Raw genomic sequence first — 15,906 nt, forward strand, 5'->3', positions numbered from 1 at the left:
AACACGGATCATCGACACGATTTTCTCCGAAATCATGTCGACTCTATGTTGCTGGATCCTTAGCTATGTTGCTGAGAGTGAAAACTAGCGGACAGGTCAAGAAAATTCTCGGCATAACATCGTTTTTAGTGGAAACGTTCGGAACGGGATTGAAAAATCCGTGAAGGAATTTTGATGCACTAGATCGACCTCACCTGTTCGACATATGCGTGTGTATGTTTACGTGCGATCGCTGCACGAAATCCAAACCAGTTCTCTCTTACGGAGAGAGAAGATGGCACTTCTCCCGTCCCTCAGCCGTTTCGTCGATCGCCGAGTTAGCACATTCGGCCGCGATGCACGCTGATATACACGGTGCTCAAATGTACGGAGCAACTTGCGATAAGAAATACCGTTGAAAGAAACGTGCTAATTATACAGGCCGTTAAAAGCGGAATATCACGTTTTAAGACTTTGAATACCGTGTTCATCATAAACGTTTCAATCAAAGTTGGAAATGCGGTATTACGAGAAGACTGTAGATAAAATGTATCTATTGTAAACTTTGTAAATTCCGAAGTTGAAAGAACTCAATATTAAAGAATTTCTGTCCCAATACTATAAATAAGAATATAAAACTAAATAAAATATAATAATATTTGAAGTCTACAATCACAAGTACCATGCATTCAGTAGAATCACCTAATACACGATGCGCAGGTAAATAAAAAGGTTTGATAAAAACTGAACACAGGAAATCAAATTCTAATTTTCTCATTTGCAAATCAATGTCTGAAATTGTACATAGGCATGAGCAATCCAGCGACGACAACGGTAACAGCGTGCAAACCTCGATTACAGTAACTCGTAATTGAAGTTTATGTATTCGATCGTTAGAACAAATCAGCTGACCTCGGAATAAATCAGTGGTTCCAGGGTCATTACCACGGGAAACAGAGGAACACGGCGTACAGTTATGGAACGCGGCTTTAATTCGCCGGTTAAGTGGATCTACAAACAGTACTGTTAACAATTTTTATGTCCCCACGGGGTGACACGGTCGGGCCGAGAGTTTAATAGATTGACCTTCGTGCCCAATCACCTCCGATGCATCGGAACGACAAACACCGAAGGAGTCGTGCATCTGGTGCAGCAGCCCGTTTAACAGGATGGCGATTTTATTGATCCTGACGTCAGTGTTATGGGTTTGTTATCGATGCCGCGCCAATTGTCCTTTTCGAGACCGTTTAAGGACACTATTTTTAGAAAGTACAGTTGACCCTGAGCGAAACACTCTCGTATCGTACACATAACTCGATGTCTAAATCTGTAATACGATTGTGCTGTTCCTATATTCGACATCCGCTGGAAACGTTTAACGCGTCAAGCGTCATGTCGGTCACTAATGACCAACGCTTCCGAACTGCTTTAAAACAATTATAGTATGTAAGACGACTGGTGTCGAATAAAAATGTTTAATGAATCTTGGTTCCTACAGATCGTCTTAAGAAAAAATCCTGCTCTCGAATTGGTTAACCCCTTGCTCAATAATATCGTGTCCAAATGAAATATTATTCTTCTGTTACCACTGTTACACTTTAGAGAGAACATAAACGTAGAATATGCCTAGAATTTTTCTCTTTTTCCAATGAAATATTAATGACGAAGTAGCTGTATTGATCATGATTATGAAAGAAATCATAAGACAAGGTGTTAAAAGGCAGAATTTAGCATTTCAATTCTCAGTCGTTCACATTAAGCGAATAAAACACTTGCTCCCTTCGCAAGAACCCATGAACACCCATCGAAGATGCATTTCCTTCATAAAAGCATCGTTCGCTCCCCCACCTGAAACATCACCATCAACCTTCCGCCGAACGACCAATTCTCGCATCATGAAGCACCTATTTACTATTTTAATATCCTAGCGCGGCAGTGACTCAACGACGTCCACAGTAAACGCCGATAAAAGCCGATAAACGCGGATAAAGACATTAATCAAATCATCCCCCGGCGATTAACGAACGTCACGTTATACCTTCCATCGCATGGACGGGAAAAAATATACTGGTCGAGCGGAGTGTTCCGCGAAGGAATCCGAAAATGATCGAACCGACCATCGAGGGCCGAGTCGCTGAACGAGGGATGGCCGGGTTCTTGCGCGTCACCGGGACAGAAACGCGATAATGTCGTTCGTAAGAGGAATAGAGGAGGATCGTAGGAACTGGCGAAAAAAGAGATCCCTCACGAGCGTGTCCCTATACAGAAATTCTGGATCGACTCTGCTGCGCGTGCTGCCTCGCAGCATGCGTTCTTGCTCGAGGGTGGCTGCCGATCGTCACGTGAAACTATGTCGATGCGTTTTACCGATAAAGCAGTCGGCAAGGTCGGCTCGTCTGATCATCGAGATTAAAAGCTTCTTTCGACAAAATCGAACTTCTGTAGCATTAACGCTTTGACTACTATGTCACTTAAATTGAGGGTAACTCTACTTTTTTCGTAAATTCAATCCTTTGCACTGAAAAGCTTTTTACTAGAAATATTCAATTTCTTTGATGAGATGTAGACGATTTTTCTAAAAGTGAGGTAAAAAGGAAGAACATTTAAATTAAAGAACAAAACCATGTTACTTCAATATTTCAACTTAATACCTAAATATATTTATATTATGCAAAATTTAGTATTAAATGTGAAACTGCATCGAACCAAATGATTCAGGATTACTTCTCGGGTGCAAAGGGATGAAAAAGAACTTTTAATTAGTAATAAAATTCAAGGAGGTTAAGGAAGATTTTGAATTCTTCACTGTCTGTTTTATTAAGGAAACCGTGTCAACTGTATAGGAGTTTAATGAGTGCTCATTCGGTAGTCGACTTGTTAAAAACCAACTTTCTTCCGTCGACAACCGCTATTTTCTGTAACAGCATCGTTGATTCACGATTGACGCAAGGAATTGTCAATCTCCGCGCTGACGATTTTGGAAGCAATTATAAGCCGTAACGGTTTAAATCATACCTTTGTTTCTCGATTGCAGGATTAAATTACAGAACAGTAATTGCCATGCTAACACGGCGATTGCAGCGGGAAATGAAAAAGTTATTGCGTCGAGGTACCAGCTTCTGTGACGCTTCACCGGGATGGACATTTCCGTTGGTGCTCGACGGAAATTAACGAATTTATTGTTTGAAGTTTGATGAGAAGAGATAATGAAAATATGAACGTGCATCCGGAATGTGAGAGTTGATGGAAAAGTAAAATTCAATCTGGCTATTCTTTTTCAATTAGAGAATCAATAAAAATCAATAATGATACAACAAAGAAGCTTTACTTCAGTATTCTATAAAACATCGAAAAGTTATTTCAACTGAATAAAATAATCGACAAAGCAAATAGTGGCCAAAATTCCACCAACAACAACGTCCAAGTATCAATAAACAACGATAACTGAAAGAAAATTAATGTCACACAAAGAATAACGAATAAAAAAGCACACTGAAAAACGAGTATAACGAGTGACGTTTACAAAGAAAAAAAAAGATCTTTGTAGGACATTGGGAACGGTAACCATTGTGATATCCCGTAATCGGAAATCGTTTTATAGGTCCTAAAGAGCATCCGTTCGCGGAATCCACGGCGGTGTTCCCGCGCCGAACGAATATTCCCGGCGATCCGTGAAATCTGAGTTTACCGCGTATCAACGACGATTTTAATAACGGCCATGAATCGCTCACCTTTCCGTCCCGTGGAGCTGTGGGGAACTCGTTGCCGCGAGGCGCCCGTCCATCGTGGGAATTCCCGTTGATCCGTGAATTTTCCGCAAATCAAGGCCGATGGGGGGACGCGGCAACGATCGAGATTTATTCCAGCAATAAAGCGAGCGGGAAGTCTCCATCCTGACGGGTTTCACGCTCGGCTGGTCCACGAAACCTGGGCTCGTGGAAGTTTCGGTTTAGGTTTTACGCGGTTCGTCGGTCTCGAACCCCTCCAGGCCCCTGACGATCGTTCCTGCTTCGGCATTGTCTCGTTATTAGTTCAGGAACACAATTAGCGCACGAGGTCAGGGATCGTCATGGTGCTTTAATCCCGGGGCTCTAGTGTTTATCCGGCGTCCGTCGATTGTTTTCTTGCCGCCAATGTCGAACAAGCAACTCGATATTTGCTTGGAGATGTGGTCTGCTTCTCGCGAAGAAAGGAGATTGGATAGCATGACTTCGATTTTAACAGATCTTTGAAAGTATGTTTTATATTTAAGTGACTGACGGAGAGTTGGTCGTGCGTTAGTGAATGTCATTGTTCTTGGAAGGTAAGTTTTGTGAAATACGATTTCAAGGGTTTAATGCAACATGATGGACTAGATTGATTAATAATATGCAAGTGACAGTTCATCGTGGGTCAGAAATGATTTTAGTCTCAGTGTCACATATGTATTAGGTTATTGGTTGGTCAATTAAATGTTTCGAGTTGAAAATCACTTCAAAATGAAAATTTAAAAATTCGAAAATTAAGAAATTGAGAAATGTTAACACTGGAAAGGAACTGAAGAAGAATCTTTCTTATGTGCCACTTATCCTACAAACAGATTTCTCTAAAGTTCACACGCACTATACGTATTTCCTACAACCGCACACTAGTTCCAAGCGCATTCTCAACGGTGGAACTGATCTAGCTCGCCTCTGTAGACTTCCGGTCGTACGAAGTTAAATCTTCGCCCGTAGCTATCTCGCAATTTAAGTTTCAAAGGTCGCTTCGCGTCGAGCTAACTGTGTCCCCTTGACCCTGAGGAGACGGTCAACCCCCTCAAGTTAGCCTGATTCGAGTCTGCCTTCAATTAACTTTTTTATCCAGCTTCCAAAAGTAATTTGCTCGTTCTGGTAACTATCGTATCGACGAAAAGAAAAACACACACGCGCACACAGAAAAAGGAACGTGATTACATATTATTCGTTCGAGATGCCTATTCTAAAATAAATAAAACATATAATTACGAAAAGTAATTTTCCCTTTCCACGAGTGTGGTACCCATCGATAAAAAACGAATACAATCGCGGTTTCGGATTTTTATTCGGCGACAGGCATATTATAATTGTTTGAGATATGTTTATGAGGATATATCGATCCGGGGATACCGAGTGATTACGTTTTGTCGCTGCAAATATTAAACCCCACCGCTACAGCGCCGGTGAACCGCACCGAAAATTGTAATTTGCAATAATTTCAGAAACAGCCGGTCTCGGCAATGTTGCCGGGCCGTAACCAGTCCGTCATATTCCCCGTTCCTCCTCATTCCGCGGCTGCGAGTCCTTCATGAATATTAATTCTACGCGCCCGAAAATATTACACGGTTGCGGCCTTTATCGGCCGGTCGAGACTGACTTCTCCCCACTACTCCCAATCATTCTTCCGCGGCTTCCGTCATCCACGATGAAGTGCATTTTATCAATATTTATGAACGGCCCGCGGTAAGGTCACTCGGAGGACGTTTCTTCGGTCCTCCGGGATAAAGGTCGACGAAATAGAGTTAGCTTGCCTGGGTGACCGGAATTCATGACGTTGAAATATTCAATGGACCGAAGCTCGCCGAGGAGAGCGCTGGATGCCGGTAAAAGAAAAGTAAAAGAGAATTGCCAAATTCCTTCCGTTCTTGTATTTTTTTTCTGGAAATTAAAGCTTTACACACGAGAGTGAAATACGGAGTTGAATCTTGAGAAATTTATTTACATTTCATATTCTATGGTTTACGTTCATGTGTTTATGTGTTGGTTTCAGTTGATTAATTGTTTGAGGATTTCTTCGTGTATTCTGATTGCTATATGTTTATATTATCGAGTAAGACATTTGTAAATAATCAGTGTTAATCTTTGAATAAAGATACTCTCGAAATGAAGTGACTGTTTCGTTCATCCATAATAATAACGATGCTTTATTGTGTATAAGGAAACTATAATAAGGTTTCATTGAATACAGACTGACTCGTAATTTAATGTTATTTTTACTTTGTATGCAACTTCGGTGAGCATGTAACGCGGATCAAATTTAAAATGAGCGGAACATTGTGGACAGAAGCGGAGATGATCTCAACGGAATCCGAAATACAATCCGGGTTGCAGAAACATCGGCGCGAATCAAAATTTATGGTGATTTACAAGACAGCCTGTTTTCGCGCCTTCAAACGTTTTCAACGATGAACTAAAGTCTTCACGTTTCTGGGCTCTGAACAGTGTAGTTCTATGACGTTGAGAATAGTTCAGTCGAAACTCCTCCTATCAACTCCGACGACTATTTTTAAAGCTTCCATGAGAAATTCGTTTCGAATATTTGTCTCTTTCTTCGATGCAGATACAAACTCGACGCTCGTGTTCCTTAAAACAATAATTTCAAACATTTCCCTGCCAAATGTTATTACCTAAATTAAAACACAACCTTTGCAATGTTTACAAAACATTCGCAATTTCATAAGATTCCCAATTCTTCGCGATCTGGGTCGTAAAAAATGTCGGCTATCCAAAAACTCAATGATTTAGACATACACGATCGAATTTCGGAAAGATGCTTCGAAACATTTCCCGACTTTTCATTCATCTGCACTGTTAATCGCAAGATTCAATCGTTTAATCCAGATACCACTGAATTACGAAGGTCTACAAAAGAAAAACAACAAAAACGAGCCTCAATAATTATATGTAATCCTGCATCGATGCGTTCGGCCGTGGCGGTAAATCAATCTAGTCCCGGCGAAAAGCGAAAGTACGTGAACGAAATTTGTCCAGTGGTTCCAAGGCGGTGAAATCTCGAATTCGAGAGAGAGAATCCATTCCCGACACGTCCCGACCGAAAGAAATTCCAGCGCCGCGTACAGGATCGCGGTGCTCCTCGTGAATGAAACTGGACACTCGGCTCGCGGAGCACGAGCCGCATACACGGGGCCCCGGTGCATTCGTGGCGGAATGCAACGGAGACCCGTACCGGTCGGCTATAACTATAAAAGAGCCGGCTGAGTGGGACTATAGTTGAAAGAGATAGGTAGGCAGGTTGTGTCCGGTGGGCAGAGACAGTCTCGCGGCTTCCAGGCTCGCTCCGTCGCGAAGGGATCGATCTTAGAGACTGGATGGATGATGTCACGGAATTGTCAGCCATCCAAATTTTCGGGCGAAAGTTAGCAGCACGGAAATAGTCGCGAACGATGTCACAGGTGTAGCGCGACCGAAAATTCCGGATCCGTTGGAAATCCGCTAAGTATTCTTGGAAACAGTGAGATCGAGAAAATATTAATAATGCTACGGAGACACTAAGTTGACGTATGTGAAATGTTACCCGAAATTAACTTCCGTGTATTTTCTTCTAAAATCTATTCTTGGTTAGACCGGATTCCACGTGAATCCGTGCAATGTTATCGTTTACGGTGTTTTAGATTGATAGGGCGACTAGAATTTGAAACTACAAAGCTTTTCGTTGTAAGATAAGGGTAATTAAAGATTCATTTGATAAAGTGGTACACTCGCGACGATTTAATGTAAGAGAGGGACATGGTTTTCCTAATTGTGCTCAAAATGAATGGATTTCGCATGATGAAGTGGATCGAAAACGTAGAATAATAATCAGTCTAATTTCGAGGCTGGCTTTGCAATTTCGTGACTCCGGGGAACAAAAGTGGGACGAGCGGCTCGCCTACGGCTGAATAATTCTCCTTGAATTCATAAATCCAACCGACCGCGTATATCTTGCCGAATTGATCACACGCCGGCGTTACTCACTGTGGATTACAGTTACTCGCCTCGTCGCTTATTAACGTGTCTCGCCGAAAATTTTATTGGGCGTATTCCGAATGAAATAATTGCCTCTTATCTTGAACGAACTTATGTTAATGAACTTATAACGCCAACCGTTATACGAAATTCCTTCTCGGACGCTGCTTTTTCGGACACAGGTGTGAAATCTCGGGATTCGTGTGATCGGGGATGCTGAATGGATTCCATCTTAATTCGTTCGTCATCAAGCTCTGTATTTAAAATGACCCCTCGAGAAATCCCGTCAACGCAATGAAGAAAAACACAAGATTTCTATTAAACATTGTAAAACTGAAAAGCAATCGATTCTGTATGTAAAACTGAGACTAAAGAGTAAAGTCTGACTACTTAATACCGTTTCTACTTGGTACAAATACAAAACAGCGAACAATATTATTTCCCTTCCATTCGTCTCCAGATTTTCAACCACTTTGTGCTAACACATTGACAATTTCGAAGATTTATAAAATGAAATATTGCACGATCCTTTTCAAACAAATCCAAACCTTCAACAAAATGAAGATATATTTTCTACGTCCATTACAATATCTTCTTACATTCAATTCCAAAGTACACCCATAATGAAACCTATACACCACACGCACAGTAATATCCCCAACAATTTTCCTTCGCAAAAAGTACAGTATACACTCATCTCCAAAAGAACCACGCCGCAAAGGGTCAAGAATCTTTTTCAAGAAACCACTCTACTCGCCATAGAGACCCCACCTACAAATCCGCGTTACAGCTCGTATCGCGGAACTCCTCAGGGTAAATCAATTTGAGCAGCGGAAACCGGCAAGGAAGCAGCGAAAAGTTTCGCCAATTTCCCGGAATCGTTATTTACAATTCCGCCGTGCGGCGGCACGACCAGCCCAAACCGCGAGATTACTTTTCTTTGTTACCAGTGGCGGCAGCAAGTTCGGCCCGCGTCGTTTTCCATCGGGGGGGGGGGGGGAGCTGGACCTTGGAGGGAGAGAGACAACCATGAGAAAAATTATTCACGCTCGACTCGGCTTCGTTCGACGATTCACGCGCCCACGCTCCGGCTGCACAGGCAGCCGGCTTAAAACGAGAGTCTGTGTCTTTTTGTCGCGCGGGCCCTGCATATTCCCCATCGCTGCAGCCGCTTTTTCCCTTCCACACCGCAACGAGCCACGGAATTTTCAAACTCCAGACCTCGCTGCGACATCCTTGATTCCGTTCCCGCTTGGAAATTGCTATCCCCGCACGCGAGGGAATCATGATCGCCGTTACACCGCTTCTAGAGTGTACCTGTTTCGTGAAATTCTTTTCGGGAACGATTTGTTTTTTAATCTTTTGGTCTTGACTGCGGGAGACAATAATTTAGAACGTTGATTAACTATAGAATGGTAACATGGTATCATATACGACATTAGAATAATTAGCGTCTTACAAAATGAACGTACACAGCAAAAAGTCGTGTAACGCTCAAGCCCATTGCATTGGGAATGTACGGCTACCATATAAAAGAATGTTGCAAACATTACTAGAGTTCTGTATAAAATAAAATGAGTTTCTCAAATACTTGAAATTCGAATGATATATTTATGTACCAAATTCGAACGTTATCGTTCCAAGGTTAAACTTAAAGACAAATTGCACGTGTTTCTTACCCAGTGGATCGCTGTCTTTTAAATCTACTGCGGACCAAACGTTTTGTTACTGGGAAGCCATTCACTTTTACATTCGGTGGAGTTATTTGCGGTTTCTGCGCAATTACGGATCGCAGTGGGGAACCTCCGATTCCAAGGAACATTCGAACGCCACGCGCATCAATAGACAACCGAACAAAGAGCCTATTAAAACAATTTCCCGGGAGCCTCTACAACGTCTGATTGATTCCTCGGTCGGACACGCGTCAGAAGTCGCGCCGGTGACCAATGGTGGCAGCCAAGGACAACGGGAAGCCAGAAAACGAGGCAGAAAAAAAGCGAAAACGGAAAGAAACCGACACGCGAAAAGCGGGAGCGAAAGAGATGGAACGAGAAAGAGTCAGGTACCCCCGGGGACGGTCGTCCCAATGGCCCCGTGGTGATTTACGTCTCTTTCTGGTATCGTTATTCGGTGGCAGGACGGCACCAGCGGTACACTTCGCAGTCCATTGCCGTGCGGCACGATAAGCCGGTCGGCCATAAAACCGAAATTTCGCAGCCTCCCAAGTATAACGCCGCCATAAATCGCAATCGTAACTCTCCATTACCATTCAATAGGAATGCGCGGCGGCAGAAGGGGACGAGGGGAGAGGGTGGTGGTGGCGGTGGCGGTGGCGGCAAAGGGAGGAAGAGAGACGCAGGGAGAAAAAAATGGATTGCTCGGAGCCGGTGCTCCAGCAAACGTTGATCCTCCCGAGCTGGAAGAGACACGGCTGCGCTCCACTTAACGTAAAATCTAGCCGAAGGAATGCAGGACACGATCTAATTGTAATATTATGTAATCTGGATACCTTGTTGCCGCTCGAAAAACCACCGATATCGTCGCGGGGACACACGATCCGCTCGGGTTCGCCGCGCGCGTTTTATCGGCCGTGACTCGGCCTGCCTCAGCCTTTCCCGCGGCCATTACGCGACGCGGCTCCCGTTACCGCGCGTCCCGTGCCGGACGCGCGAACCGTAAACCTTCTCCATTGACGGAAATCTGGTTTCATTAACTCGCGGGATTTTTTTTCGTCTACTTGCTTCGCTGGCCGAAAGTGAAAACTGTTTTGGTTGAGACTGCAGGAGGTAATAGAGGGTTCTGGAGTTTGGAGATGGATTGTCATGGGCGAAAAAGGGAAGCCTTGGTAAATATGTGTTGATTTTTAGATTTGGTTAGAGAGAATATTGGAATCTTGTTGAGCAAATGTTACGAGATTTATGAACTGATTGTATTTTAATTCTTCTGTAGCTAACAAATGAATTGTTTTGGGTTCAAGAAAATTGTATTCGTGAAGAATTTAAGAGACACCAGTGGATATATTATTATTCTCAAACACCGGCGTCGTTGAAAGGATCATCGATGAAATTAGATTTCAAAGCATGTTGTAGATGCTTCTAATGAACGACTTCACAGTTGTGAAATAATGAAACATCATTGCCACTATCAATCCATCCCGCATAAAGATATGATTCTAAGCCCGCGTTTCGCATACCGCAGATCCGTGCCGTATCAAAGGATCTAGATAGATCGATCGCTGTTGAATTAACGGGAAGTCGTTATTCCGTCGAGTAGACCGGTAGCAATGCATAACGCTATTTGATGAAGCGGCGCCCTATGAAGTCGGCCGCGAGAACACTGTAAACACACATAGGCCGGCGAAACTGTCTTTTATATTCTTTGACGTCCTCTTTCATAAAAATCCTCTTTACCCTCGGCGCGTTCTGTCGCGTATGCTAAAGCTGCGCTGTGCCCCGAATTTATGAGCAGCCTGTACCCAGGAGGTGGAATTTATAGTGCGCATTCTCTTGAATTTATTCCTCGGAAAATGTAACGAGACGCAGCGTTGAATTTACGCCTGCCCGCGCCCGCGATTTTTAACGTAAACGATAAATATCTCGATCTAGAATCCCGTGACGGAACGGTTACGGTGCGCGCTCGGGAACCGTTCGATCATTTCGCCTGCAACGTGATCGACGATCCAGAGCTTATCGTTGCAAACGATTCAATGATCCATACCGGTAATTATTCGCGTTCCGAGCAAACCGAATTTCAAGAATGATCTGTTACACTTTAACGCTCGCAATTTCCATTTCTCCTTGGATGGGTTGTCCTGGTAAGTGGAGTGCGGAACAGTAAAAATGTTTGAATATTGATGAACAACAAAATTTACGTGGATAGCAATGTACTTTCACTTAATTTTTCGTTTATAGAATCTATAAGTGAAGGATCCAAAATTTAACTGCTACTTTAAGCTCCTCATATTTGTTAACGAAAGTGTGAATTTACATGATTATTACATCAGATATTCAAAAATAATTATATATTCAAGTAGAAACCAATTCTACAATGTTTCCTTCATAACTTAATATTTCAACTTAACGTCTCATCTTTACCCTCGGTGTCAATTACTAAATACTATCGATTTTCGCCTTTTCTTTCCTAGCCAAAAGAGTCTTTCCCAGAGAAACAAATTTGTACGCGAATCGAAATGATTCAAGCCCGTCCCGACCGAGGCAATCTTTCGAGAATGGACAACTACACGGGGCACGAATCGGCCGAACAGAAAACCTTAAAAAACCGGGAGAGAAGTGTACGTAATATCTTTTTGCCTCTTTTCAGCGTCGCACAAAACGCAACCCGGAATTCGTTCACGAAAGTCGCTCCTCAATCGAAGAACCGAAATCCTCTTCGGCTGATTTCTTTTTCATTCCCGTTCCTCTTTTTTCGGCGGCCGGCGAACCGGTCCGCTTTAAACGAATCGAAGCTGCGTCAAGGATGCCTTTGGAGAGGGCGAGGCCGAATTTAACCGCAGCAAAGGACAGGTAAAAGAGTTACACGGGAAGAGCCCTACCAGTGTTCGCGAGATAACCGGTACACCGGCGCACGGTACCCTATAGGTATATAATGCCAGGACCATAAACGTACTTTTTATTCCTTTTCCGTGAGAGTAACGCTTCCCGGTCCCGTTATGTCGGCGAACTGCCGAAGGAGGGTCCAAAGAGAACCGACCAGCGTCTCTCGCGGAACGCTCGAATCTTCAGAGGCAGCAACCACCATCCCGAAACGACTTTAAAATTAACCGCATCGTAATATCCTCTTACAGTCACGATAGAATTTATTTGGTCGCGTCGTCGGTGAAAGATGAAAAACCAGGAGTAATCGGTGTTTCGCAGTTCCCCTCTCGAAAATGGATAAGGAATTCGATTGGCTGCTCGAAAGAAATTCATCGACAAACTCGATTCGATCGAATAAAAACCATTTGTGCTATTCTATTTTTTTCAGTAAAGTTGGAAATTTGAGGGTGATGGTTAATAATTTATAAATCGGTATCGAGATACATTTCTATCAGAGACTTTTGTACCGAAGCAAAATCCGCGCAATCGCTATTAATTTTCTAACCTCGTTGCAAACTGCAGGCATGATATGAAAGTGAATTCCTACATCCATCATCGCAGAACGAACCGTAATCCTTTTCGATTCGAGAGCAACAGTGTCCGAACCGTCGGTCTCATCGAATAGCTGAAAGAATGTAGTTCAGAATTTCCACAGAACCATCGTTCATTATCGTCATTACGCAAGATAATTGCGTTGCCGAGCGAGAGTCGGGCAAAATACACCGCCAAGATGGACCAATCTGTCTCTATTACATCCTAGTCGCAAAAACAAGGCCCAAGCGTCTCTTGGTTTAAGTAATACATTTCCCACGATTGTACGCAAAAGCCAAAGCAATTTCGTTTTCAATCTCGTGCTTCTTGATTTCGGTAATCAGAAAAAATCGGAATCATTCCTCTTCAAAGTATGTAATCGATTCCAAATGTCTACATCTCAATCAATGTTAACCCAATCAAAACTCCCTCTCGCAAGAATACTTTAAAAACATATCTCAATCCTACCAAAACCAACAAGGAACAAAGCGAAGAAAGATCTAACAAGCACATCGACAGCTCACCAAATTAAAGCGAACAGTCAGAAAATATCCAAGCTAACACCTTTATCGCCAACCATAAATTATCCTAGCCTTTCTGTTTTTCGCGATTCCAATCGCAGCACGAGCGCGAGATGATAACACGTTAAACACGAACGGTGAAAGTTCATCTGGATCGATCCGCGATCGCAAGAGTCGTTTCAAAAAGTTCGAGTGACTTCGCGGGACAGGTCTCGCGTCAGAACCAGCTGAATGCGGAAGGAGGAATAGGCGAGCGAGCTAGCGAGCGAGCGAGCGCTGCCGGGGCAGTCGCGGAGCGTTGCGACACGGCCGGACGCAATTGGGTCAAAGTGTGCAGTCACGAAGGTGGCCGGCCGAGGTTTCAGCGACACTGCAGTAATCGTGCATTTAACCGTGCACCGGGAACCTCCCGGGGGGGGGGGGGGGGGGGGGAATAGTTTGTGGTCGAAGGGCTGTTCCAGAAACGATGCCACAGAACAAAGGAATCACGTGCACGGCCGCTGCGCGCTCGTGTCGTGCGACCTGTCCTCTCTCTTCCCTGGCCGAACGCTAAGGGAACACACGCGCGGGCGTGTGTCCGCCTTCCTTAGACAGTTTGCACAATGCCGTGACTCTCCCGACGATTGGCTGAATGAAGCGCGTCAGCGCGTCAAACCGGAGCGCCGCAAAGGTGTCGCGGCGACAAAGCTATCTCGTCTCCATCGCGAAACCCCTTGACTTAGTCACTAATCGCACCTTTCAGACTGCCTTTATCGCTTAAGGCCAATTCGTCCGAATACGCGTCCATTGTGATCGCAGCCTAATCGGCGTCGGAGCGAAGAAATATTGGACTCAATTCGGGCAGAATGTTCGGGTATCCTGAATCCTATCGCTTGGCGTTTGGTTTTATTGGCATTGTAGGTTTACCCGATTTTGCGAAGAAGTTTCTGTATCGTGTGGTCTATCTTCTAATCTATTTTTAGAAGCTGGAGTTTTCTTCTTTAATCGGAAGTGAAGTTTGTTCCAATGTTATTTATAAAATATAAGTGTGATACCTGGTTGAACACCGCACGAGGGATAAGACATAATTGAAATAAGTGACGCTGATACAAGTCCTGGAATGAAAGACCGGGAACACTTTAGATCGCGAAGAGTTTAGAGATAACTTCGGGACGCAGAATGAGGAAACATGAAACTTATAGAGAGACTGTTGAGGATTTCAAAGCCGAAGCTTGTCAGATTGTTGAAGTTCTTCTGCGTTCGAGGAATTCCCGGCTAACCGTGGATCTCTAAAGGGAGGAAGGAAGCGCTCGGTGGATGATAAATTGGTGTAGAAACCAGTTTACGCGACTTAATGACTGCTTCTTGGAACATTGCGCAGATATCGTTCCATCAAACAATCTTTACACGTTTCATTCCCCTCGTGACTGATACAAAGACGATACTGGTAACCCAGTATAAATCTTATCCTCACTTTTCACCTATTCATTTTCGAACCTTTTGTTCGGAATAATTAATTCTCTTCGTCGACAAATTTCTATATCGTGTCCCGTAACAAATAGACTACCTTTAAAATTTAATGTTTTGCAACGGTGGCTGCAGTTATATTAGGTAACCTATTTCGCCATACTATTGAAAAAGCGTTGTGTAAATTCCTGTTGACAAATTTCGGTTCCATTGCCGTGTAATGTATTCTACACAAACCGAGCTATACACACGCCAAAGCGTAATCGTCTGTAGATACAGAACCGCAGAATATGTAATGACTTCGGGGAACGATTACGAAGTGCCATTACATAACGGAAAACAATTTGCACATTAATTGAAAGATTAAACAGATACGTGACACTGTTCGCTCGTTCGAACAGTAACGACATTAAATACTTAATTAGAATAACATTGATAAGGAAGCTTGGCTCTCTAACGTCATGGACCGGAATACTGAAGGTACTTTAACGTTGCTATGTCAACCGAATTTAGATTAGTTTACAAACCAAGAAAGTCACCTAAATAGATTTAAAAGTTAATTTTCTGATCTTTCTTGAATTTGCAAGAAACGTTGATATTTCAATCCCTGTGGGAAATTTTAACTGTTCAGTTTCTATTTCATTGTAAACATTATCTTATCCCTAGAGGATTCTGATGAGCGTTGATTCCGGCAGTCAACGCGTTAACCGAACACGCGCCGAAGCGTGATTCGGTTTCGATGCCACTTTGCGAGCAAAGAAACGTCAAGAATCCGGTCCACAGCTAAAAACACAGGACACCGGGCAAGTCGAAGTTCCTGCCGGCCGTGTAACCGGCCGGCGTTACATTCATGCTTAACCGCAGCGGCCTCGCGGACATGTGCGCGCACCCCGTTCCGCGTTTACACAAAGCACGCTAACGCGATCCAATGAATGAAACACGTGAAACGTGCCAGGTCGCGGAGCCCACAGAGGCGTGACGACCGACACAACTTTACCCGCGATCGCTCTTGACGGTCGCGAAGAAAGCGAATGGGAGAATCCGCGATCTGCAAGACCCATCTACAAACAGCGGACATTTTTTACGATATCC

At 43.6% G+C, this 15,906-nt stretch overlaps 2 protein-coding genes across 8 annotated transcripts in view; both read right to left on the reverse strand.

Moving 5' to 3' along the window:
* The window catches only part of Fhos (Formin homology 2 domain containing), a 231,842-nt gene that overhangs the window by 209,891 nt on the left and 6,045 nt on the right, over positions 1-15,906 (reverse strand). The window lies entirely within an intron of this gene.
* The window catches only part of LOC116429783 (uncharacterized), a 71,754-nt gene that overhangs the window by 18,687 nt on the left and 37,161 nt on the right, over positions 1-15,906 (reverse strand). Inside the window, exon 10 of one of the 3 annotated variants that reach the window (XM_076371718.1) lies at positions 6,840-7,217. The exons of the other annotated variants lie outside the window; for them this stretch is intronic. Coding sequence (XP_076227833.1) covers positions 7,209-7,217 — 9 coding nt within the window. The 3' untranslated portion in view covers positions 6,840-7,208. Of the gene's footprint in view, positions 1-6,839; positions 7,218-15,906 lie in introns of those variants that run through there. 3 annotated transcript variants of the gene reach the window in all.

The sequence above is a fragment of the Nomia melanderi genome, chromosome 10 (genome assembly GCF_051020985.1).
Source record: "Nomia melanderi isolate GNS246 chromosome 10, iyNomMela1, whole genome shotgun sequence".
NCBI classification, from domain to species: domain Eukaryota; kingdom Metazoa; phylum Arthropoda; class Insecta; order Hymenoptera; family Halictidae; genus Nomia; species Nomia melanderi.